Here is a 24,102-nt window from a genome sequence, read left to right as displayed (position 1 = left end):
AGATTTATTCTTCAGTTGGTCTCCAGGCTGTTTTAGATCTAATGTGTCAGTCACTGCACTCACCATCAAAGACCCAAGAGTGTACATCACCCCAAGAGTGTCTGCTAAGAACTGAGACTCAGGGCTCTGGGTGCACCTCTGTATGTTCACAGAGTTCTGCAAGCTGAGTAAAGAGGGTGATTTCAGGCTGTACACAAGTACAGCACATTCATACTATAGATAAACAACGCTGGGAATTTGGGCTATGTTCCGCATTTGAGCATCGTGAATCTTTGCTGGAGTTGGGCTCTGGTGTTCTTTGCCTGTGCTCTCAGCACATCCTTGAACAATGAGCAGCTTCATCTTCCCCAGCATCTCATGTTCTCTCTGGCTTGCATTCCCTGTGTGTGTGACCTCTGGAGGACAGTTCAATGCCTTGTGCACCCCCAGGGTTCTGGGCCAGGATGTCCACTCAGTAGAACCTCTGCAGTGCACCCTGCTCCGCTTCCAGCCCTGCTGCCCACCCTACCTCCCCCCGGCTCTCCACATTAAGAGGATTTCTGTGCTTTGAAGCCAGCCTCAGAGTAAAAGCCAGTGCTGAATGGACTATGTGTCTGTCTGGCTTTGGTTTGATTTTTTGGCCCTGGGTTAAGCAAGATAGAAATGACTGCTAAATAGGGATTAAAGTATTATTCTGATATAAAATGTATTTACACTGTCATCAATTTAATAGTATTTTTAGCTCAGTGGTGTAAAATAATTCAAGAGTTATTTTAATTTGATAGCTTTTCAGGAGAGAAAGAGTTCAACAGTGAAATGTAAAGCATAAAATATTCATACAGAGACTCATATTAAGTTTATATCATTGACATTGTCCTGCACAGACAACCTCATGACTCTTTTAACAATTTAAATGTAGCCAGAATGAATTTACAAATTTAGGCAAAAAAAACCTGTTTTCAACTTAGTAACTATCTGCTGAAGTCGTTTTAAGTCCCTCTTCAAAGTCTTCCACCATTCCCGCGTGTGAACGTATTCTTGTGTGAACGTAGGACTTACATGTAGACCTTAGCCGTGAGTTACATACACTGTATACCTAGGCAAAAAAAATTGCATAGGCAGGCATTGAATTCTTATAAGAAAAGAGCTTTCTATTGGATATAAGTGTTTTGCTTAGTTCTGTGATACTGGTACCATCCAAGAAAGCGCCTTAAATTCCTGTAAAGTGAGGCATTGACCCAGGACCAGAAAACAACACTTAAGTAGTAACTTCACTAGTTTAAAAGTAAAGACCTTTTAAAGTTAACTAAAAGGTTAAAAAGTTAAAGGAAAACTTGTGGATTTGTAGTGTAAGTTTCAAACTTTCTGCTAGTTGGATTGATTTCCTGTGTCTGTGTAGGTAACTGTATAATTGAAGCAACAAAAAAAATTTGGTGCGTTTTGCTTCTGGATATAGATGATCTGGTTTGACTTTATTGCCCTCATCTAAATTGCTTGGTTGTTTTGATGTTATATAAACATGGCTTATGGCTTATATTTCTGAAATTAAAAGTAGATATTGGGAAGTACACAGACATTACTTTTAAAGAATAATGAAAATGAAAAATGAAACTTAGTTGCTCAATACGGACTCTTTGTGACCCCATGGACTGTAGCCTGCCAGGCTCCTCTGCCCATGGAATTCTCCAGGTACTGGAGTGTGTAGATCCCCTGACCTTCTCCAGGGGATCTTCCCAACCCAGGGATTGAACCCTGGTCTCCCACATTGCAGGCAGATTCTTTACCATCTGAGCCACCAGGGAAGTCCCCAAAGGACAATGATAACATTTGGGAAAAAAAAAACACTGCCCAGTTGAGAACTAAATGTCTCTTTCATCAAGACACTCTTGTGCCAGATGAGGGGCCTCTGTGGGCTAGGATTATAACTGTTAAGAACAAGCTCAGACTAGACGCAGAAAACTCACCTGGAATTTGAGCTATCATGGTTCACTTGGGCACAGGGCCTCTCTCAGAAGTTCTGTGTAATAGGACAGTGGCTGCTTTCCATTTCCTTTACTCTTAGATGTGCATTGTCTTTCCAGGTTCTACCGTTTGGCATCCCGACTGTAAGCAATCAACCAAGACTGAGGAAAAGCTGCGGGTAAGGAAGGCTTTGGCACTGTGATGGCAGAGGTACTTGCTGTCCATCGTGTTGACGGTCACTGATTCTTGGGACTGCAGTTTGGGTGAAATTGCTTCTTAGGACTTTTTTTTCCCCTTCTATCACAGACCAAGTAGAAAGGCCATTTGGCCAGAAAAAGAGGTTTCCTCCTACCTTCCATTGATGGTGATTCTTGTTTCAAGTGCTTGTGTTAGACAAAATAACCCTCGCTTCATGAATCAGGTTCTTAGGAAAGCATTCAAGGGGCAAAGTCAAGTTCTAGGTCCAATATCTGGTGACTTCCTCACCAGAGGAGGATGTTTTTTGTACTTCATCCATCACATCACTCAATCCAAACTCTGCAGCCATTGCTCAGCTCTTGCTACATTTGATTGGCCTCTCAAATCCAAGTTCACCAAGTAGCCTCCATCTCCAAAAGCTGATGATTTGTTAGATAAAAAACCTTTGGGGAAAATCATGATGAGCTCAGACGAGTCAGTGGGAACAAGTGTCCTTGATTGTTTTTGTAACTGAAACCTTAGGTAGCATCAAAATATTTTCAAAACTCCCTGGAACATGGATCACACGGAGGATAGACTCTATCTTTCACCTGTTTTTTCTTTCTTTCCTTTGGTTTTTTAGCATTTCTCTCAATTCTAAAGCCTTCCCTTGATCTTAGTCTGTTCTCAGATCACCGCCAGGAGACAATATTCTACCTGTTTCAGAAGCAAAGAGCTGTACACAGCTGCAGGGCCATGATCATAATCTGTTTCTTACTCAGATTCCCCTAGTTTTTCGCTTGGGCTGTGAAGTATTTTTCAGAGCAGTAATCAGACTAGACCCCAGTCCACAGTCCCTTCATTTAACTACCTTAGTGGTTCCCTTTGAAACAGCTGGACTACACCACCTGGTGTTTCAGGGAAAAGAATGGACCAAATTTATTTTTTGAAGCCATGCTATAGATGAGATGGTTAGGTAGCATGACCAACTCAATGGAGATGAGTTTGAGCAAGCTGCAGGAGATAGTGAAAGACAGGGAGGCCTGGTGTGCTGCAATTGATGGGGTCACAAAGAGTCGGACACGACTTAGCAACTGAACAGCAATATTCTAGAATGTGGAATCATTTCTTCTTGATCTGCTGTTAGCAGTTGCAAGAAGCTATATATGTGATCCCCAGCAGTCACACAGCTGCTACATCATTGTGGCCTGATTACTAACGTGTCATTTGTGAAGGAGTGACTTGGCTTCAGAGAAATGATTATCAGAACCCCCCCCCCCCATTTTTTTTTGGCCTGCCACCCCTGGGAATGACAGCTCTTATTTTCATTTTTCAATATCTTTTATTTATTCTCAGTGAAGCTCTTGTCTGCCTAGAAGCTCTATTTCCTCTGCTTTTGTTTTTTCAACTGGCATCTGTAAGATCAGATGGAGATATTTTGTCATTTGCATAATTTAGAAACTTGTCCCTTGCCTGTGACCCTGAATAAAAACGGATGTCTTAAAATTCAGTTAACATGAGCAGACTTTAAGTGGAGGGGGAAAAATCACTTTTTCTCAAAATAATGGAGTAAAGACCAGACAAACTGGAGAGAAACTTGTTCACCAATATTAGGATGATTTGCAGAGAAGGCGATGGCACCCCCTCTAGTACTCTTGCCTGGAAAATCCCATGGATGGAGGAGCCTGGTAGGCTGCAGTCCATGGGGTCGCTAAGAGTCGGACATGACTGAGCGACTTCACTTTCACTTTTCATTTCCGTGCTTGGAGAAGGAAATGGCAACCCACTCCAGTGTTCTTGCCTGGGGAATCCCAGGGTCGGGGGAGCCTGGTGGGCTGCCGTCTATGGGGTCGCACAGAGTCGGACATGACTGAAGTGACTTAGCAGCAGCAGCAGCAGGATGATTTGATCTCTGTTTCGACATAGAACTTCAGCTTGAGCGTGTGTACCTAGCCCTCTCATCTGTCAGTCAGACAGGTGCACGCTGGAAGTTGCCAGCCTCTGGGATTTTTGATGAGTCATGGATGCTTTGAAGCGGGTTATCGTTATAAAATGCTGGCACCTTAAAGATAGTGCTTACTGTCACTTTAATCACAGGGATGCAGAATTCACTGTGTAACTTGTAGATGCTCTCCCCAAACCAGCCTCGTAGCTAGTGGTCTGCACTGGCTTTACAGTGTTGCCCTTGGTGGTTGAATAATCATTTTTATTCCATCCCTGATGAAGTCTTCTGGGAGACAAAGAGAGGAATGCTAACGAGGCCAGACTGAATGGAATGTGTCCTTTCTCTGTAAGGACTGCTTGAATTTGCAGATTGTCCTACTAAAATGGCTTCAAAAAAATCAACCCTCTTGATCGCATCTTGATGGAACTCTTTGGATAAGATTATGAAAACAACTAGTGAGATACTTCCACTCATTCTGGCCGAGAGGAGCTGTAGTTTTTTCTCCCTTTAGTGAAACTTTTTTCTCCTAAAGCCAGCATTTACCACTTGGGAGGTCTGGCCGGCCCCCAGCTCACTCACTCGGTAGTATGGGTGATGTACCTCTAAGAAGATGAGGTTCTGATGCACCCCAAGTGGGGCACATGTTGATGCTGATGGGATTTAAAAAAGAGGCTAGATTTTGAAGAAGGAGCAACTCTTGTGCTCTCTTAAGGGTGTGTCTATGCAGGACAGCCTTGCGCCAGGACTTTCAGGCCTTTTTCCCGGTGTCACATCAGTTCAGTTACCATAGCAAAATGAAAATGTTTTAAGGATCTTTCAACAACCCACTGAGTCATCCACATTCTCCAGATTTCAAGAACTGGTGGGGTGTTTGTAATAACAGACTCTCAAGAACATCTGTCAGTAGCTTCATTGCCTTCTAACTCTTCATATGTAAGAATATTTCAGCCAAAATAAATGGAAAGGAATGATGGGGAGGGGGAAGGTTGGAACATAGGTAAATATACTGTAACGTAAAGACCAGTTAGGGAATTCCCTGTAAGTCTCATTGTTAGGACTTGGCACTTTTACTGCTGAAGGCATGGATTCAATCACAGATTGGAGAACTAAGATCCCGTAAGCCACGTGGGGTGGCCAAAAGAGAAAGAAAATGAAGACCAGTTACTATGCTTTCAACATGGACTTTAAAAATACACACACACACACACCCCACCCCCGACTAAAGTGATTCCACATCGTTGCTGTTGTTTAGTTGCTCAGTCATGTCCAACTCTTTGTGATCCCAAGCACTAGCCCACCAGGCTCCTCTGTCTATGGGATTTTCCAGGCAAGAATACTGGAGTGGGCTGCCATTTTCTCTTCCCAGGGGACCTTCCCGACCCAGTCTCCTGCATTGGCAAGTGGGTTCTTTACCACTGAGCCACCAGGGAAAACCTGATGTCACTTATCACTTATCAAATTAGCTTTCCTAAAGGTATTTTTGTTGATAGTGTTTCTGAATCGAGGCTATTTCTTTCTTCACTCTTCCCTTTTTCATGTTTCACGACAGCCCCCAAACATCCGTCGATCTCCGTCTGATTTCTTTTATCCCAAAAGTCTGATTCGACGCACAGGACGGTCCCCGTGTCTGCAGGTTGGCACCATGTCTGAGCTGAGGCTCGGGGCCGCTGTGCCGGGGGCCCCAGGCTTCTGTCGCTTTTCCTCCCCTTGCTGCTTTCCCCACATAACTCTGGGCTCCCATGGAGGCAGATGCTTTTTCTCACCCCACGGAGTGCATCTCACATTCTGATTCTGGCTGTTTCCTGCTCTAGACAATGTTTTCATTTAGAGTGGTGGCTAAAGCATTGTCTTCAGGACAGCGAGCTCATTGGAAACCACTGTTTCGGTCCTGTACTCTATTCACACATTTGTTCACTGAACAAATATTTGCCAAGTACCCAGGTACAGTAAGGAAGAAAAGACAGGTACATAATTATTAAAAGATATTGAAACATATCACGGCATAGGGATCATAAACATCAAGGCAGGTCAGGTGAGGGAAAGGGGCTCAAGGGGCGCTTCCTGGGAGAAGTGGTCTCTGAGTTGAGTTTTGGAGGCTGGATGGGATTTGAACACATAGAGTTGATGAGAAAGGGGTGGGCCTGACGAAAAGAGCAACAGAAGTGTGGAGCTGGGGAAATGCAGTACTTGGGGAAGGAGAGGTTTGGCTCGAGGAAGGAGTGGCAAAGTGGAAAAGAGAACAAATAAGACTAGCTACAGCTCTGCAGAGGCGAGAAACTGACATACTCTCTCAATGGCTCTCCTTAAGAATCCCTGCCAAGTAGCTGTCCTGATTCCCATCTTACAGATGGAAAGACTGAGACCATCATAGTGAACTAACTTCCCCAGAGTTCTCCCAGTGGTAAGTGGAAGAGCTGAGATTGGAGCCAGTAACTCATGTTCTTTCCACTGTCCTACAAGGGGAGAGTGAGAGAGAGAGCTGGGAAGACACAAAGAGGAGAGCATGAAATACTGGCCAAGTCTGATGGTGCCCAAGGAAGAGACAGGGTGTAAGGGCGGCACCATCTCTCCAGAGCATCCCCTGGAACCTGGGACAGTCTTCAGCCAGCTCTCCAGATGAGCAGCGAGGCAGGAGATTGTGTTCCCTGCACACGCTTGACCTTCTTTCGGGGTTTCTGAGAATCAGTTGAAACCTTGGCCCGTTAAGTTACAAGTGACTTTCACGGCCCCAGCTCTGTCCAGATGAAACCCATCATGCAGCTCTGTTGACACTCAGGGTTGCCACACAGCTCTTTAGTCTGGGCTTGACGCCCGTGCCTGTTTTCTCTGCCTGCCAGAACTGCACGATGGCCCAGGACAGTTTGGGTTTGGGTCTACTTTCATTAAAGCTGTACCTGCTTTCTTTAAATGATTTGAAAGATAGAAGTACAAAGTTTCAGAGGGGAAAGAAACCTTTTAGACATCAACCCCTGGAGTTTCTCCACCTACAGAGTGAAGTCAGTCCAAGGTGTTGCAGGTCAAAAGGAGCAACACTTATCCGTAGATTCCAGGCCCTGAGTGTATTGCATTGGCCCGTGAAGCTGGGTTACGTTCAACTTATATTTGTCATATGATCTTCATCTATCTTAAACCTTTGGCTCCAACAGCAGAGTTTCACATACAGTTAACATACAGTGTCATGAATCCAGAGGAACAGCCAGAAATTATTCCCATTGCAAGTGAGTTCTTAGAATTAGTACCTACTTGGCAAGAAATTGCTTTTTCAATAGCTTTTGGTTTTTTCCCTGAAAGTATGCTTTATAACTCAAATAGTGTTTTATTTGTTAGCCTAAGGCTATTGCCAAGTGATTCACTTTCATGACTTTAAGAAAAATATCATCAACTGTGAAATTTTTTGGTCTTCTCCAGACCCTTACATTTAAGAGATGTGGTTGGCTGGAGAAGAGAGAGAAAAAAGAAGAAAAGAGAGAAAGAGGTCTATTTTGGAAAACCTTCTCTCTTCCTACCCTGTTGTTAAGCATGGGTATCTAATTCCCATTGTCGAACCTTAAATATCAGTAAAGTTAACTGTAACCCTGTCACAGAAAGGTATAAATCACTTGGGACCCGGCAGAGAAAATGAGCCATTTGACAAGCTCTTGCTTCACCCATTGGCCATCATGGCTTATCAAAACCTTTGAGAAGCCTGAAAATGCCAAAGCAATTCTCAAGCCACCCAGATATTTTGGTCTTTTAAATACTGTTGACTACACAGTAGTTCATTTCACCAGATTAGTATCAAGTACCTTTAGTGTTAGATACACTGTACCCCTTGCAGGGACTTTCAGCACTTCATGCCCTGGAAATAAGCCTGGTTTTATTGTAGAGGAAGGTCATTTTATTTTTTATTTTCTGAAATCTCCTCTTATTTCCTCTTGCTGAATTACAGGTAAAAGAAAATGGTGAGGAAAAACATTACTAATTTGGCCAAAAAGTTCATTCAAGTTTTTCTGCAAGATGTTATGGGAAAAAACCCAAACAAAGTTTTTGGCCAGCCCAATAGAATGACCTAAGAAAAATATATTCTGGTTTCACTTACTTGGAAGAGTTCTATAAGAAAAGCAAATTTTGTCTACAGGGAAAGGTCGGTAATTCGTTATAAACAAACCACACCATATTCCCAGGACCAAGTTTGTAGTAATCTGGAGTGGATCACTTGCTTTTGTTCTAAAAAGGGGCTTCTGGGCTGTGCCTTTGGAGGCTAAAGCATGAATGGCTGCCATCCAAAATGGGCATGAGTTTTTTTTCTCTTCTGAAACTAACACTCACTGTATTATAATGTATGCACTTGCAGACCCATAATATACCAAACAAATACTGTGTGTCTATTTCTGCAAAGGAGCTAATTAGAGGCTGTAAGTATATCTACAATAAGGAAATTATGCTATTGGTTACTGTTTTATTAATGTTGCCACCAGACATACCACTTTATTCCCAGCTTTCTCTCTGTTCAGATATTTTATTCTTTTTGGTGTATCAGAATGTACAGGTGTGAAGATTTATCCTGCACAGTGAGGACTCTTGGCCATAGTAAAGGCTAATGGTGGTTGCACACCTGGTTCTGGAGAAGATACTGTGCCTTCACTACTCAGGGCACAGGTTCGATCCCTGATCGGGGAACTAAGATCCTACAAGCTGGTGGTGCAGCCAAAACTAAACCAAAAATAAAAGCAAAAACAAACAAAAAAACTGAAAGGATTTCCTCTTTTGACTTAGCAGTGAATATTTAATATGTTAAGATTTTTTAAAGTATTCCTTCTTCTGCAGCTATTATCACCTCCTTGTCTGGTGAACTTCGACAAAAACCCAAGGCAGGTACTGTCAACCTTAGCAGCACTTCGTATAAGGTGTCAACTACCTTATATGAGTAGCGGTCCCGTAGGCCCTCATACGACCTCTCTGATCTGGGATCCAGTTGCCTGTAGTTCTCTCCCTTCTTAGAGCATGGCTTAGGATGAATGCAGACTAGATGAACATAGCTGTTACTCCCCAGCTCCTGTGGGGTGAGGGGAGGTCTGGGGCAAGAGGGCTGTCCAGCTGTCTGCTTCTAAGAAGGGACCGGGTGTGTGGGGCAGCCCACAATTGGAAATAAGCAAAAATGTCATTTCTCTGGTTAATTTCCAGGCAAAGCTCCAGTAAGTGTTTTTAATGGTAAACATTTAAAGATGTTTGAGAGCTGGCGAATTTCTTCGGTGTAATTTTCATCCTGTGACTGTGCCTTCCGAAGTGTGGAACAGGTGGACAAAGTCAAGGCTTAAGGGAAACAGCAAGTGAAATGTAGTTAGAGAGTTTTTTTAAAGTTTTGTACAGAAAACAAAAAGATGTGCATTTTTCAAGCATCTACTATTAGCGATCAAATGTCATTTTTTCCTCTTTCATGTTGAAATGAACTACTAGTCTGGTGAGACCTCTGTTGATTTCTTTCTTTCCTTCGAGGAAAAATAAAAAGCCTTTTTGAAACTGAAAGTAGGTATGTGAAGATGTGCTGGAGAAATAAATGTAAATTTAGACACTTTCTTTATGAAAGTGCTTTTCTTGCATGAACCACATACAACTAGAAAGTTCTTACTGAAGGATCCTTTTCTCTTGTTGCCAAAATGAGGATTAAAGGCTAATCTTGTTGGCAAAGTCCTTTGAAAGATCATAGACTGTTTATAATCCTTCTTATATCTACCTTGCTTTTCCCATGCTTTCCTCTACCTTCCCTGCCCCCCAAAGATGGCATCAAAAGAAAAAACTGAATTTTTCCAACTGAGCTTTCAAGTTGTTTTTTTCTGTAAGGCATGAAGGAAAAAGCGAGAACAAGTAGATTGCCTCTGCTTTAACAGCTTCATCACAGCTCTATAGGTTTGGTTTTTTTCCCTCTGTAGAACAGAAGTGGGAAGACCTTTGGGGATAAATATTTGGAATTATCTTCATTTATAATATAGGCAAGAAGGTAATTGTGTCTATCACAGCTCTCATAGAGAATTCCACAGACAAAGCCTGTTGACTCATTTGGGTTCTTGATTTAATTCGGTGAATCACTGTTGTGAACTTGGTTATCTGAATGGGATGAAACAGTAATTTAGATGAAATAATTGCACGTAAAGATCATCTGTAGAAATATGGATTGTCTATAACTTTGTTACCACCTGAAGAGGTGACACTAGAATTAAGTTAATGATAAAGAAGAAACTGTCAGTGGGATTTGAAAGAGGGAAAACATGTCAGGAAGCTGTTGCTTTTGAGATTAAGATGAGCCTTAATTCTGAGTGTGTGGATATGAGCTGTCATGTCAGAAGACAGCTCTATGCCTTTTGGTGTTGAAGGCCATCAAACACTATTAGCAAGTTGTATATTAATTAGGGGGCAAACACAGCTAGAAGAAGAAAAGGGGGGCTTCAGTGATAAACAAGACGTTCATTTAAAATTCAGCATGTCTCTTTTCCTTCTTGTTTTAAACTACTATCAAATTACATTTGCTTTTAGGTCTTAAACCATTTGGATTTCTTTTGTCATGTGATGTAATATTAGGAATTGGCTCTTTTTAAATTAACACTTTAAAACACAGAGAAAATAAAATGCAACATGTTTAGAAGGCTAGAAGTTTAGAATTGAAATGTAAAATTCTAAATATTTAAGATTCCAACTCAAAAATAATAGTCCCACTTTTAGGAGTAAGTGTTTTTATCTTCAGAAGAGAGACTGCTAACCTCTGCTGGTTGAGCAAACACACCAGCGTGGGGAGCCGTTAGGGGCTGTGGCGTAAGTGGCCCATCCCTGTGGTACCATTTAACTTGGAGCACGGTTCACGAGGGAGCAGACAGGAGTTATCCTGGCAGATCAGACAGGCTTGAGCAAGTTCTCTGCCATCCATTATGGAAGGGTGATAGTAACTAGAGCCTAGACGCCAGCTGGAGAAGTTGTTGTCTTGGGAGGGTACAGATTCGTTCCATGGAGTTCTCAAGAAAGGGAAGGACATTTGTCAGCTCTGGGTGGGACCACTGCCCCATCCACAATAGTTAACTATTGAGACAGTTAACTTACCTGAGTTCTGATGGGAAGGTCTCCAAGGGTGAGAACTTGAGGGAAGTCTGGTCATTGGAGCTCACATCCAAAATGACCGTCCAGTCATGAGGACCAGGACAGAGAGAGTCCTGCCCTTCATTATTTAAGATGCTGGCAAAGAACTCCAGTCTCACCTCTGTTGTCCGGAAAATGCTGGGTCTTCGTCATGTGTGGGGCAAGGTACTTGGAGCTTTGTATGTATTGTTTCATTTCTCACTAGGAAAGAGGTGTTGTATGTACCCTCTCCTCCATTCTATACATAGATAAACTGAAGCGTAAGGAAGTTAAAGGGAAACAATGAAAGAGTGAGAAAGGGAAGGAAAGGGAAAAAAAGACACTCGTGTAATGTCATAGAACCAATAGAGCCAATATATGCGTCAAGGTATTCGACTCCAAAGCCAGCCTTTGAACCCCCCTAGATTATGCTATACAGAACTGTATTTTATTCCATTATTTCATTTTAAACAGGAAAACAACTTAGGACCCCTATGAGAAAATAGGCAAGCAAGGCCGTAACTCAACCCATAAGCAAGATGTCTGTGGAAGTAAAATTGACAGTAAGGTTAGGAGGCCAGAATAAAGCTAAAACAAACAGGGGCGAATGCAGTGAAAGACAGCAGGTTCTGAACCTCCAACACGTTGTCACTGTTTCTGAAATACACCAAGTGGTCTGAAGACACACTGGGCACAGTGATCTCAAAAAAGAGCCAGAGCAGCGGTGGATTTGTTGAACGTTGGCTTGACTTCAAAAACTGACTATGAAACTCTCAAATCTTTATTTTGCAATCAGAGAAGCCAGGGCAGTTGGATGCAAATTGGAAGTGACTGCAATCTGAAGACAATGGAACTTGAGAAGAATTTTTGGATGTTAATACCTTTAGCCCAACAATATTAAAACAGTAAATGAGTAAGATAAATGCTTCAGAGAAAGCCTGTGTCACTCACAGGATGCTCAATCCTGTGAAGAATGGAGAGAGAGAGACTGAGCTGGGGACAGGCTGGTTCAGCCAAGAGATCTTTTCCAGACGAGTATTTCTCCATCTCTGGAAGGGAGCACTCAGGGCCCTTTCCTGATCCCTGTGCGCCTTCTTCCCCAGCTGTATTCCTATCAGGGTGCATAGTACATCAGAGGAAGAAACACTTCAGAGCCACCCCCAGGTCCATTGTTAACAGGAAACAAACAAAGGGTACCTGACCCACATTTTGGCAGAAATAAGGATGAGGAACGTGGGAGAGACCCCAAAGCTCAGCGTGCACTTTGGCTATTCACACAGTGTCCTCATGGCTTGTTAATGAAAACAAGCCATTGTCATAGCAACACCAGCAACCCAAAACATCTGACTCTCCTGGGGAACACCCTCTCCCACCCCACCCCAACAGCGAGCTATTACAGGCTTCTTAGAAGCTTCCAAGTGGCAGTCAAAACACTTTCAGTTAGCATGCACTCTCTCCTGCTAGTTCATCTCCTTATTTTTCTTTTACTTTCAGCTCGTTTGTCCCAAAGCCATGGTGATGAAAAGTAAATGGCTACCCTTACCCTCCGATGTGCCCAGAAAATTTAGCGCAGGGATTAAGAGCTCAAGCTCTGCCTTTAAAGCATCTGGCTTCAAATCCTGACCCTTGCCCACCTGTGCAACTTTCCCGTCATTTAGAAAACAGGGGTGTTGGCAGAATCTCCTTCCTGGGGTTATTGGGAAGATTAAACGAGAGCATACTTGGGGAGTGCTCAGCACAGGGCCTGCCACAGAGTAAGTGAGTAAGAAATGCTCAGTACTGCTAATCTCATGTTGTTGCCTAAGAGGCCTCATTACTATATCGAGTTTGGCAAATGTTAGATCCTGGCAACTTGAAGCTGAAGGACTGCCTGTAGTAAATGATTGTCTTCTCTGTCCATGGAATTCTCCAGGCAAGAATACTGGAGTGGGTTGCCATTTTCTTCTCCAGGGGGTCTTCCCAACCCAGGGATTGAACCTGGGTCTCCTGCAGTGCAGGCAGATTCATTACCACTGAGCCACCAGGGAAGCCCAGTTATCCCACAGAGAGGGTTACTGGCTCAGCTTTCTGAAGCGGGCGCATCTCTCTTTATAGGAAGGCTGCACTTTGGTGGTGTCCCTTGTATGTTTTGATTGGCAGATTGATCCAGGAGTTGGATTTGGGGAGTCCTGTTATTACATGAATCCTTTCTTTGGTAATATATTCAGATATGGGGATTCTATCATCTTGAGATACTCCTGTGATTGGAAAATTGTCACTCGAGGAGGAAAGTGCTCGTACAAGGAGGGAGGGCCGGAAGGGTTGAGCCTGGCTCGCCTCCACTGTGCCCTGTGCACTCTCCACCCCCTGCCCCCCTTATGTCTCAGAGATGTCAGGGACCCTGGTGATCCCACCCCTCCAGTGGATTCTTACCGTCAAAGCAGGTCCAAGCACTGCCTGCCTCAAGGTGACCAGGCGGGCTTGCTTTCCTTGTTTCAGATGTGAGGTCCATAGTGATACAATATCCTTGTTTTTAGAGGGGGTTCTAGGGACTCAGTTATACTCACATCAGGATCCCGAAATATCAGCAGAAACAGTGTTCCTAACACAGATCTATAAATCATCCTGTCTAAGAAATAGCGGCATGGAAGGGAGAAGCCTTCTAAGACCAGGACTTTGGTGTCTTTGCAGAGCTTTCCGGAACATACCAAGCAGGGGTTGAGGGGCCGTTAATCCCAGTTCATGCATTGCCTCCATCTTCCGTCACCATCCCTCCCTCTCAGGGTTCTCTAAGTCTGTGTTACAAAGTCCACTTTATACTTTCCCTGGTGGCTGACCACGGACCTTAACTCAGTGACCTTCCATGCGGTTAAGTTCAAATCATGTAATTAACATGAGTCAAGTATCCACAAACTGAGTAGTTGCTTGCAAATAATAAATTCTCATTCCCACAACAAATATTTATGCCTGCTCTGTACCTGTGCAAGACGGTGGGCACTGTAGGTGGTAAGAAAAGAAGCCCTCTGAGGGCAGAGGCCATAACTAAAGGTAATGAGCGAGATCGACATGATGACGAAACCAACAAGTACGGCATTTTTCATTTTATTCGTGAAGGAGAAAGCAGGATTAATGCGAGGAGAGAAAACAGCAAGTCACCAACTCTGGAGGAAGAGAACAGGCGCGGCTTCTTGGAGGAGGTGATATTTAAGCCAAGACTGAAGGAGGGAAGAAAAGTGAAACGGGGGATGAGGGCACGCTTCTCAGGTCGAGGAAGCAGCAAGGATAAGGATCCTGAGGCAGTGACATGTTCCTGTCCTGTGAGTGACAGCGGGCAGTGAGTGATGCAGGAGAGGCAGGCAGGGACGAGATCCCGAGGCCCTGGGAGCGGTGACTCCATTCTTTGCAGATGCTGACGCCTAAAGAAGGGTAGTGACCGTTCAGACTGTGTTCTTCACAGATCTCTGTGGCCACTGGGTGCCCAGTGGATTTGCAGATGGTCGAAGGAAGGCAGGTCGAAGGCAGGAAACCCAAAGGTGAGGCCATGGCAGGAGTCCAGGCGAGCACAGGTGGTGACCGGATGGTGCTAGGGTGGTGGTCGTGGAGATGGAATGTGCTCGATGGTGGTGTCGGGGACAAGGAGAAGAAAGAAGCCCCCAGGTGCACTTTCAAGGCTGACGGCACAGTTCGTTCTCGTTGACCTTTCTTCCTCGGTTATATTTTCCCTTATTCATAAAAGTTACAAGTCTTTCTCTTTTTAATCAGCTTAAGTCTTTAGGCAAGTATAGGGACTTCAGCCAGTCGTGATTCGGAAGCCACGGTCTGAAATCTTACATGACACTCTTTCTTTTACAGCCTACCAGGACTTCCTCTGAAAGCATTTACTCTCGACCAGGCTCCAGCATCCCTGGCTCCCCGGGTCATACTATCTATGTAAGTATCCGCTTCTGGAAGAGATACTTCCAGGCCAGGTAAGGTAGCAGACGGTAAGTGTGGACTGGATAATCTGAAAGGGAATAATTCAAAATGCTTTCTATTTCTGTTATGAGATCCAGTTTTCATTCTTGTAGATCAGCCATCTCAATCCCATTTTCCTCCAGGCGATCGAATGTTTCTGTGGATGTGACCATCAGTATAGAGTGATTGAGTAGATAACCCTATAAAATGCAGTAATGTGATACAGGACTTGAAAAATTATTGCACCTAACTTACATATGGATATTTGGAGATTAATTATATGTTTTATAATTCCAGTACTGAGTGTCCTTAAATTCTGCCACAAAGGTCTTTAAATATTTAGTTTATTAAATATGCAGTTCTTGTTTTTAGCCATCTGGGAGGATTTTTTGACCATCTGTTTGAGCTTTCCCTTCTGTGTCATAAATTTAGGAAATCCTGAAGGTTTGCATTCTTCTCTATTTGATGAATTCTACTTAGACTTTTCCCCAAGCTTTTGGTGACTTTTTTTGAAAATATGAATATCTGGTATAAATTGGCAACTTTATTTTTTAAATTTATTTTATTAACATATAGTTGATGTACAATGTATCTATTTCTAATGTATAGTAAAATAATTTAGTTATACATATGTACACATATTACTTTTCATATTCTTTGCCATCATTTCACAGGATATTGAATATAGTTTCCTATACTGTACAGTCAGACCTTCTTGTTTATCCGTTCTACATAAGAAATTTTGCATCTGTTAGTCTCAAACTCCTGGTTCTTCCCACCCCAATCTCCCTCCCTCTAGGCAATCACAATTCTGTGCTCCATGTCTGTGAGTCTTAAACAGGCAACTTTATAAACAGTGTGACCATGCTAAGCAAAGTATTTGGGGATTTGTTTGTTTTTAAGATTTTCACTCTTAAATAAGACATGAGATGCACTAACCACAGTTCCCCAGAGATAAGATGGCAGAATGATCTTTCTTTCTGTTTAACTTTGGCAGGCAAAAGTGGATAATGAAATCCTGGATTACAAGGATTTAGCAGCCATTCCCAAGGTCAAGGCGATTTACGACATTGAACGTCCAGATCTTATTACCTATGAGCCTTTCTACTCTTCGGGCTATGATGACAAGCAGGAGAGGCAGAGCCTGGGAGAGGTAATAAATTCCCAGAAGTCGTGAACGGCACAACTTCTTTCTCTTTTGCCACCTGTATAAAAACTACTGATTGGAGTCAAGATAAGTCAGAGAGTCCTTCTCATTGCTCGCTGTTTGCAGGCTTCTGTAGCAGGTGCGTTGAGGTAGTCAGAAGCCTATTGCACCATCCCCTCCCTGTGGGAGGTGTGGAGAGGTGGGGAAGCAGACCAACCAAAGGAAACAACAGGGCAGGAGGAGTGAGTATCAGGACCAAGCTGGAGGGTAGAGGAGCTGACTTGCTGGGAAGGGAGCCGAAACTGGGGAGAGTCTGTGAGCAGAGGGGATCAGGGCAAGGGTCCTCTGGGGTGAGGGGGTAGCCTTGGGGCGAGCTGAAATATATTCATGGGGATCGTGAGGAGAGAGAGCACACCCCCTAAATTTTGACAACTGTGTCTTCCAGCATCGTAAGATAATTAGTATATGCAAAGAAAAAAATGTGTAGGGCCACAGTACAGCAAAGTGGTATGAGATGGGCTTCTGGAATCGAGTTACCTGGGCTTAACCCAGGGATTCCACTCATTAGTTATGTGACTTTGACCTGAGACACCCTTTATAATCCTAACTTCTTTGTAAAGCAGATAATGACAAAATCTATGTATATACCTACATATGTGCGTATATATTTACATATATATATATATATATATATCTTTATTTTTTTTTATTTTTCCAATCTGGGTTTGTATTTCAGAGCATAGCTCCTGGTTGAAATGATCCCTTGGGTGGGCAGTGGTGTCCGTTACATGTAGTGCCACCTAGTGGTCACATAGCTGTAACTGCATCTGCAGCCTTTGAAGTGCAGGTTGATTGATCTTTGGCTTGGGTGGTTCAGTTGCCTTTGCCGGGCAGAGTTTCACAGAGGATAAGGGGCAAAGGAAGGTTCCTGAACAGAGTACATAGAAGCTGGTCCTACAGGGAGTGAATGAGAATTGCCTAATGTTCAAGCCATACAAGTAAGGGGAGGCGAGTTGCTTTATGGTGTTATGGGCTTTATGGTGTTATGGGCCCAGATGTTTGAGCTTTAAAGGGAACATTTCTGTGTTTGGAACCAGACTCTGATATTTACTCTCCATATGACTTTGGAAAAATTGCATATTTCCATCTCCTTATCTGTAAACTCAAGATAATAGGGACACCTACCGTAGGGGTTTTCTGTAAGGATTAAGTGAAGTATTTAGATTCTGGCACATAAGCACTCAACAGTAGCCTAGAATGATGGCCTACAGGTTTCTCTGAGCACAGAGTCTGGACTAGGTGGATGCCCTCCAGTCAGAAATCAGATGTGTTCATGAACTCGTCTCCAACCCATGAAGCTTGCAGCTTAGACAAGTTTACAAGCTGTTTCGTTATCCTTTTGATCATTAGCACTTCCATAGAATCCATATACTGCCGTTTTAGAAACAATGGAGAAGTAAGCTTGAAGTTCTGTGTAGCCATCTGTGCCTCCAGAAAGCAGATCAGACAGACCACGGGGCTCGAGGAAGTCTGGAGTACAGACGGCCAGTGACTTCTTGTACACTTGGAAAAGAAGGGCAGATTCTGAAACTGAGAAATCCGCCACTGGCCGTGTTCTTCAGAACACTTCGTTTGCATTTCATTTCTATTTGAAAGCTTTTTTGCATTTTTAATTGTGAACATTTCATTCATTCATTTAGGAAATATTCATTGGGTACCTACTATGTGCCAGGAGCTACTCCAGTCGCTGGGAACACTTAGTTGTAAATGAATGGATTTCTTGCCCTCATGGAGCTTGCAGTGGAAAGGGAGACATAGAATAGACACAGAACATAATATTACAGGGTGATATTGCTTTGATGGAAAATGAAGCAGAGTAAGGAGAAAGTACACAGGGGTCAGGGGGTGCTGGGTTGCTGCCTTAACTGGGAGGATCACAGAAGGGACTGGGTGGTAATGCATTTGAGCAGAGGCCTCACTGAAGATGGGGAGTGCGCCCTGCGGGTGTCTGAGTGGAAAGCACTGCTGGCAGAGGACACAGCACGTGCAAGGGCCCTGAGGTGGGAGAGGGCTTGGTCGGCTGACGGCCTCGAGGAATCCTAGAAAGATGGAAGCCAGAAGGTGAATGGTGATGAGGTCGACAAGGCCTCCTGGGGAAGATGCCACCGAGGCGGTCACCATAACATATTACATGATTAATTACTGTGGTTATAACTTAGTCAGCAACTGTGCTTACCAAATTCTGTGTTTCAGTAGACACTGTAACTCATGGTGGTAAACCATGAATATAGAGAGGAAATAGTTCCAATTTCTCTAACTTAATTACCTAAAAGCATTACAGCATATTTGTCAAAACCCATGGTTATCAGGGAGACACGTCCCTGATAGGGTCCCCCAAGGGCTTTGTCATTGTGTACCTGTCTGAGCCCCATTCTCATCTTCTAAATCAGAAGGTGGAGGACAGGCAAGGGTGTTGGCATGTGTGGTTTGAATAATGTTTCCAGATGATTCTGATAAGCAACTCTAATTAAAGTGAGTTAACATTGTGGCTTTCTCTTATTCTTCCAGTCTCCAAGGACTCTGTCTCCTACTCCATCAGCGGAAGTAAGTGCCATTTTTGAAAATTTAAATGGGTGGAATTGGAGAATTTCTTGGACCTTTCCTAGACTCACATTTTTGCAAAAGGACATTAAACGAACAGAAAAACTGCACGAGCTTATCATGAATGTAGGACTCCTTAGTGTAAGATATGTCTCTAAGACACAGAAGCACATTTCTTTTTAAATGGAGACAAGGAAATAAAACCAGTTGTACATTGCACCTCTGAATAGTAGGAAAGTGTTTGCAGGGAGTAGAGCCATTTGTCCCTATGTTGGGCTCTTTCTCATCAACCATAATTAATTGATCTGATTCCCAACCTACTAGATTATCTGAAATGGCCAACCGTGGCCATGGTGTTTCCATCAGCAGAGCCATCTTCATGGAAGACCAGCCCTCTTAGTCTAAAATCAATAGTCTTGTCTCCCTTCTCAGGGTAGACAGACCGTATAGTGGCTTTTATCAAGTCCACCAGCCTGTCTGTTCCCTTGGGAATAACCTCCTGCGTGTCTGGATCACATACAGCGGTCAGTGATTGTTCCATAGTAAGCTATGGGTCCCGTGTCAACCCAAACATACTCTTCCCTTCTGTAGCATCCAACACCAAAGATGCAGCTCCCAAATGATTTATACTCCCAACCCATTTTATTAAACTTTCTTCAGGAAGGTGGTGATATTGATTTACAAAATGGAACAACACCTTCACTCTATAGCCCTGGTCCCAGAAATTCTTGGTTTTGCCCTCATCCACATTGACTTACCTACATGGTGACCAGAAGCCTTAGAAGTACTTCCTGTTGTTCCTGTGTAATTTTTCTCTTGGAGGGTAGTTTTGAAACTAGCAGCCTAAGCTCAGACCCACTCAAATCTGAGCATGCTCCAGCACCCAGGTCCAGCCCAGCACTTTCTTTCACGTAAGCTGTTACAGATAATAACAAAGGGATTGTTTGTTCCAGCATGCTTCTTATTATTCTGCATTTCTTTATGCATCCAGTGAGCAAACTCCTCAGGGGTTGGGTCTATCCCCATCTACGAATAATAATAATAATAAATAAAATCAGTAGTCTTGTCTTAAAGTCAAGTAACTTTCTGGATAGTCTATATAGAACTGGACTGACCTTAGGTAATCACTGTAATTTGAGATGGTACAATCTCTGTAGTATTGTGATGGTTTATACTGAGCGCTATGAATAATTTCTATGGGCATTTATGACTGAAATTATGAAGCAGTCATTCTATAATTGACCACTTGCAAGACTGAGACACACTATTGCAGGAATTTTGTTTTGTTGTTGTTTCAATTTATTGTTAGAGCCAACTAGGATCAAACCAAAGCTTTTTTGCCTCTTGCTCTTGCATTTCACATACCCATGGTAATTGAGATTTTAATTTAAATCATTTTTGTGCATTTTTTCAAACTTTTATTTGTATTGTGCTAGTAAAAACTTCATAGGACAGCAAACTCCTAAAGTGTAAAACATTCCCTATACTCGTCTAATTCTTTTACAGTTTTAAGTTATGGTTGTGTGTATGATTTTTTGTTTGAACTTTATATGTACAGTATTCTTTAGATTTGGACATGGTATGATGCTACTGTATTCCATTAAATTGATATGCCATAGCTTAAGTGTGCCCCCCATTTGTTGAGCACATCATACAAAACTTTGTTTTTATAAATGGTGACATTATAAATATCTGAGGAAATTTTTCCATTTAAAGATCATTTTAAAAAGTATTTTTAGGTTTGCCTCTTAGAGATAGAATTATTGGATTTGAGGCCACCACAAGCTTATTCTCCGGGAAAATCAACTTAGAATGTCCCCAGATCAACATGCATAGATGGTATGAGTAGGTGGTTGGATCCAGGGGTGAGATTAGAGTCAGGAGGCTGTTTCTGAAACAGGTTCCACTGTACGAGCTACACACCTGCCCACAGGTCTCAGCTGCCTGGAACCTTCTGGAACATCCTGCATTTATGGAGAAGGGAAGGAGCACCACATGTTCTACCTTCCTTCTGATGCAGGTCTAATGATACAACCTATGCGAACGCACTTTGTAAAACTGAAAAGCATCATATAAACATGGTCGTTGGAATTATTCCCTCTTTTCCCAGACCTCTGTCAACACTGGAGTTTATCACTTTAACATCTTAAAATCTTGGTAAAGGCAAGGACTACAGGTTTTGAACAAAAGGCGTCACCCCTGGAGTGTTCGTTTGCGTACCTGCTTAAGGAACGTGCCCCTAAAATGTATATAGCAGCGGGTCGACGGGATAGTTCCTGGGGGACTTGGGTGCAGCTTGACTTCACTTGAGCCTGACAACAGCCTGACCATGTGTCGTGCGCCCACCGTCTCACACTTTCTTCCAGGGGTACCAGGATGGGCGGGACCGGATGATCCACCGGTCCACAAGCCAGGGCTCCATCAACTCCCCAGTGTACAGCCGCCACAGCTACACTCCAACCACATCCCGCTCTCCTCAGCATTTTCACAGACCTGGTAAGGGCGCCTGTCCCCTGGATTCACTCCGGATAACCCTCTGTGTTTCTGTGTGATTGTTTTACCCACCACCAGTAGTGTATTAAAAATCTGACTGCCTGCCGAATCTACCTTCCCTTCTCCCAGGAAAAAAAATCAAAAACTCCTATCCCATTAAAGTTTGTGTTATTTCTTTTCTTAAGACACATTTTATGATTATTATGATTTACTGAATTGTTACATTTTGACAGCGGACAACAAAAAGTAAAGGAATTTATTTTTTTAAGACTTGAAGATAATCTCAGCACGTTGAGACTTAAAATGGAGATCTCTGAAAGAAAATATGGTGATGTGCCTTTTAGGCTTACCAGCATCATCTAAAATCCAGTGTCAGTCATTTATGGATGGGTTTGTTATGTTCCCCCATCCAGGCACATGGTATTACTGTGGGTGCTTGGTTAAGAACCCACTAGAAGGAAGTCTCATATGTAAGCACAGGCTGTATTTGGTCAATTTTAAGGTGCCTTCCTACCTAAAAGTTTGAATCAGACTTGGAAAACATATAAGCACTGGAGACGAGCTATGATGGAGACTATTAAGAGTAATGATCTTCATTCGACCTTTATCTCTGCAAAATGTGGTCCTTTTTCATATTAGAGGGTGTCTCCTATGTGGAGTACAAAAAGAAGAATCTTATCACAGAAGACAGATGAATAAATCCACAGAAGAAATACATTCACCAAGGAAGATTTTGGCTTTCTAAACAAACTTGGTGATGATGCATGTCTACAAAGACTTCATTTTAAGCCTCTTGCTTTTGTGTAGGCTCATAAGCCCATTCATATGGGAACTTATTTTATAAAATAAAACCAAAGGGATGAACTGAATGTAAAAAGGCTGCAATCTTCTCTTTAAAGCCAGAAATTTAGTGCTTGTAGAGGATTAAATTTTTACTCTTAGATCCTTCAATAATATATAGTTTTCTCTAGGCTCCTAAACATTTACTCAGTATTTGTTGAATACCATTAAAGGAAAATTTTCAGGAAAGGAATTCATTTGTCATATACATGTATATCCATTTTATTCCTGGGTTTGGATTTAAGCCCTTATCTGCCTGGATGATGAGAAATCCTTTATACCACCATACCTATGTGTGGGCATACCCCTAAGGTCACTGAGGCTGCAGCCATGACCTTGTCAGAATGACATGGGGTTGCCAGGAAACTGTCCGAGAGACCACTGGATAGCCAGGGAGTGGTCAGTGAGCGACTTGGTTTCCCAAAAAGGCCATGTCCTCATGGGGCAGTAGAAAGTGTTCCTGTGTTCCCATCATAGTTCTGATTCCAAGAAGCTTCAGAACAATTTGTGCATCCTAAGCACTTCTCCTCCCCTTCCATGATACGTTATGGACCTGTGTGATGCCAGTTATTAAGATTATTTTTTCAAGGTGGGGGCTCTGCTAGCACAGTCATGGTCAACACAGAGCACCTTGAAGTGTCCAGTCCGTAAGTTCTAGATGCCAGAGAGTCATGCACGTCCCTCGGTCTGGTTTGGCTTAAAGGTCCGTAACTAAGTTTCCAGCTCATCAGTGCCTCCACTGCCCAGTTCTCAGCATCATAGGCAGCTCTTTGCCACCTAGGGGACACAGACAAGGACAAAGTAAAATTAAACTTCTAGTAGGAGAAGTTTACCACTTAAACAGAAAAAAAAGAGAATCTGACCCTGACATATTGGTATTGGGTTAGCCAAAAAGTTCATTTGAGTTTGTCATCTTAATGTAAAACCCAAATGAACTTTTTTGGCCAGCCCAATAGTTTTTTTGCAAGGTTCTTGAAACTTTTAAACATACATGTTAGAGGATTCTGTTTTGTTAGGTGCCTTTTTTAAAACAGCCGTGGTTGAATCTAAGTGGCAAGCCTGGTCCCGACTCAGTGGTCTCGGGTGTCATCCTGCCAGAATGTCCTGGTGGCCGTTCCCTCCCACTAAAGCCATTTATCCTTGGAGAGTGACTCTGGACTGACCTGGACCCGTTGGCAGACTCTCCCCACTGTGCCTAACCCCTCGCAGGCGCCTTCTTAACCCCTTTTCCTTCCTCCGTTTTCAGACTCCTGATTAATGTTCTTTATTTTGTTTTTTTTTTCCTTTTCCCTCCCTTGGAACGATGGCAGCGTCCCTGCTCCTGTGTTAATTTCTGCTCTTCTTTTCTGTCTCCACCCTGCCCTGCCCCCGGTCCTTGCTGCACAGAGCTGCTGTCTCCTGGTGTGCAGAGGTCCTTCCTGCGCACCAGCAGCCTCAGCTCCGCCCACAGCGACTCCCGCCCCAACTCCCCATTCCGACACCACTTCCTTCCCCATGTGAAAGGTAAGGAGGCAGGCTTCTCCAGGCAGCACCCTGCAAAGCGGAGATTTATTAGCGCCCTGGGAAGGCTAATAAGGTGTATCTCCAAGAGTCAGCCCCCAGCTTTGGACCTCTCAGCATGCCTGCGTGCGTCATGACTTCACACCCGGCCGTGTCTTAGAACTGGCATAGCATCTCTCCTTGGGAGAAATATGTCATTTCTAAGGGCTCTAGACGAAGTAACAGGAAGTACTTTGGAGACCTTAAGATTGCTTCTCTCCTGCTTAGGAAAAAATATATATTATCATTTTGCTTTTCTCTGTGTTAGAAGCAAAATATAATATATATCTGGGGAATTTTCCTGTTTTTGATATGTGATATGGCTCAGCAAAACCCCAACGGTATTCAGAACAAGGATTCCAAAGTTGTCTTCATGATGATAAGCCACGTAACCACTAAGATG

At 43.1% G+C, this 24,102-nt stretch overlaps 1 protein-coding gene across 49 annotated transcripts in view; it reads left to right on the top strand.

Annotated features, from left to right (window-relative positions):
• ABLIM1 (actin binding LIM protein 1) overlaps window positions 1–24,102 on the top strand; it is a 328,684-nt gene that overhangs the window by 275,353 nt on the left and 29,229 nt on the right. For 31 of the 49 annotated variants that reach the window (XM_086377832.1, XM_086377830.1, XM_086377829.1 and 28 more), the window contains 5 exons: window positions 2,061–2,119; window positions 14,978–15,055; window positions 16,077–16,232; window positions 18,795–18,830; window positions 21,194–21,323. In XM_086377832.1, the coding sequence (XP_086233958.1) occupies window positions 2,061–2,119; window positions 14,978–15,055; window positions 16,077–16,232; window positions 18,795–18,830; window positions 21,194–21,323 (459 nt within the window). Of the gene's footprint in view, window positions 1–2,060; window positions 2,120–5,612; window positions 5,697–8,869; window positions 9,139–14,977; window positions 15,056–16,076; window positions 16,233–18,794; window positions 18,831–21,193; window positions 21,324–24,102 lie in introns of those variants that run through there. The other 18 variants (XM_086377828.1, XM_086377826.1, XM_086377805.1 and 15 more) reach the window with 2 other exon arrangements.

This window comes from Bos grunniens, chromosome 26, assembly GCF_055505025.1.
Source record: "Bos grunniens cultivar Pamir isolate PY7600 chromosome 26, Bosgru_T2T1.0, whole genome shotgun sequence".
Classification (NCBI taxonomy): domain Eukaryota; kingdom Metazoa; phylum Chordata; class Mammalia; order Artiodactyla; family Bovidae; genus Bos; species Bos grunniens.
Note: the sequence above shows the minus strand (reverse complement) of the source record. Positions and strands in the feature narration are given on the sequence as shown.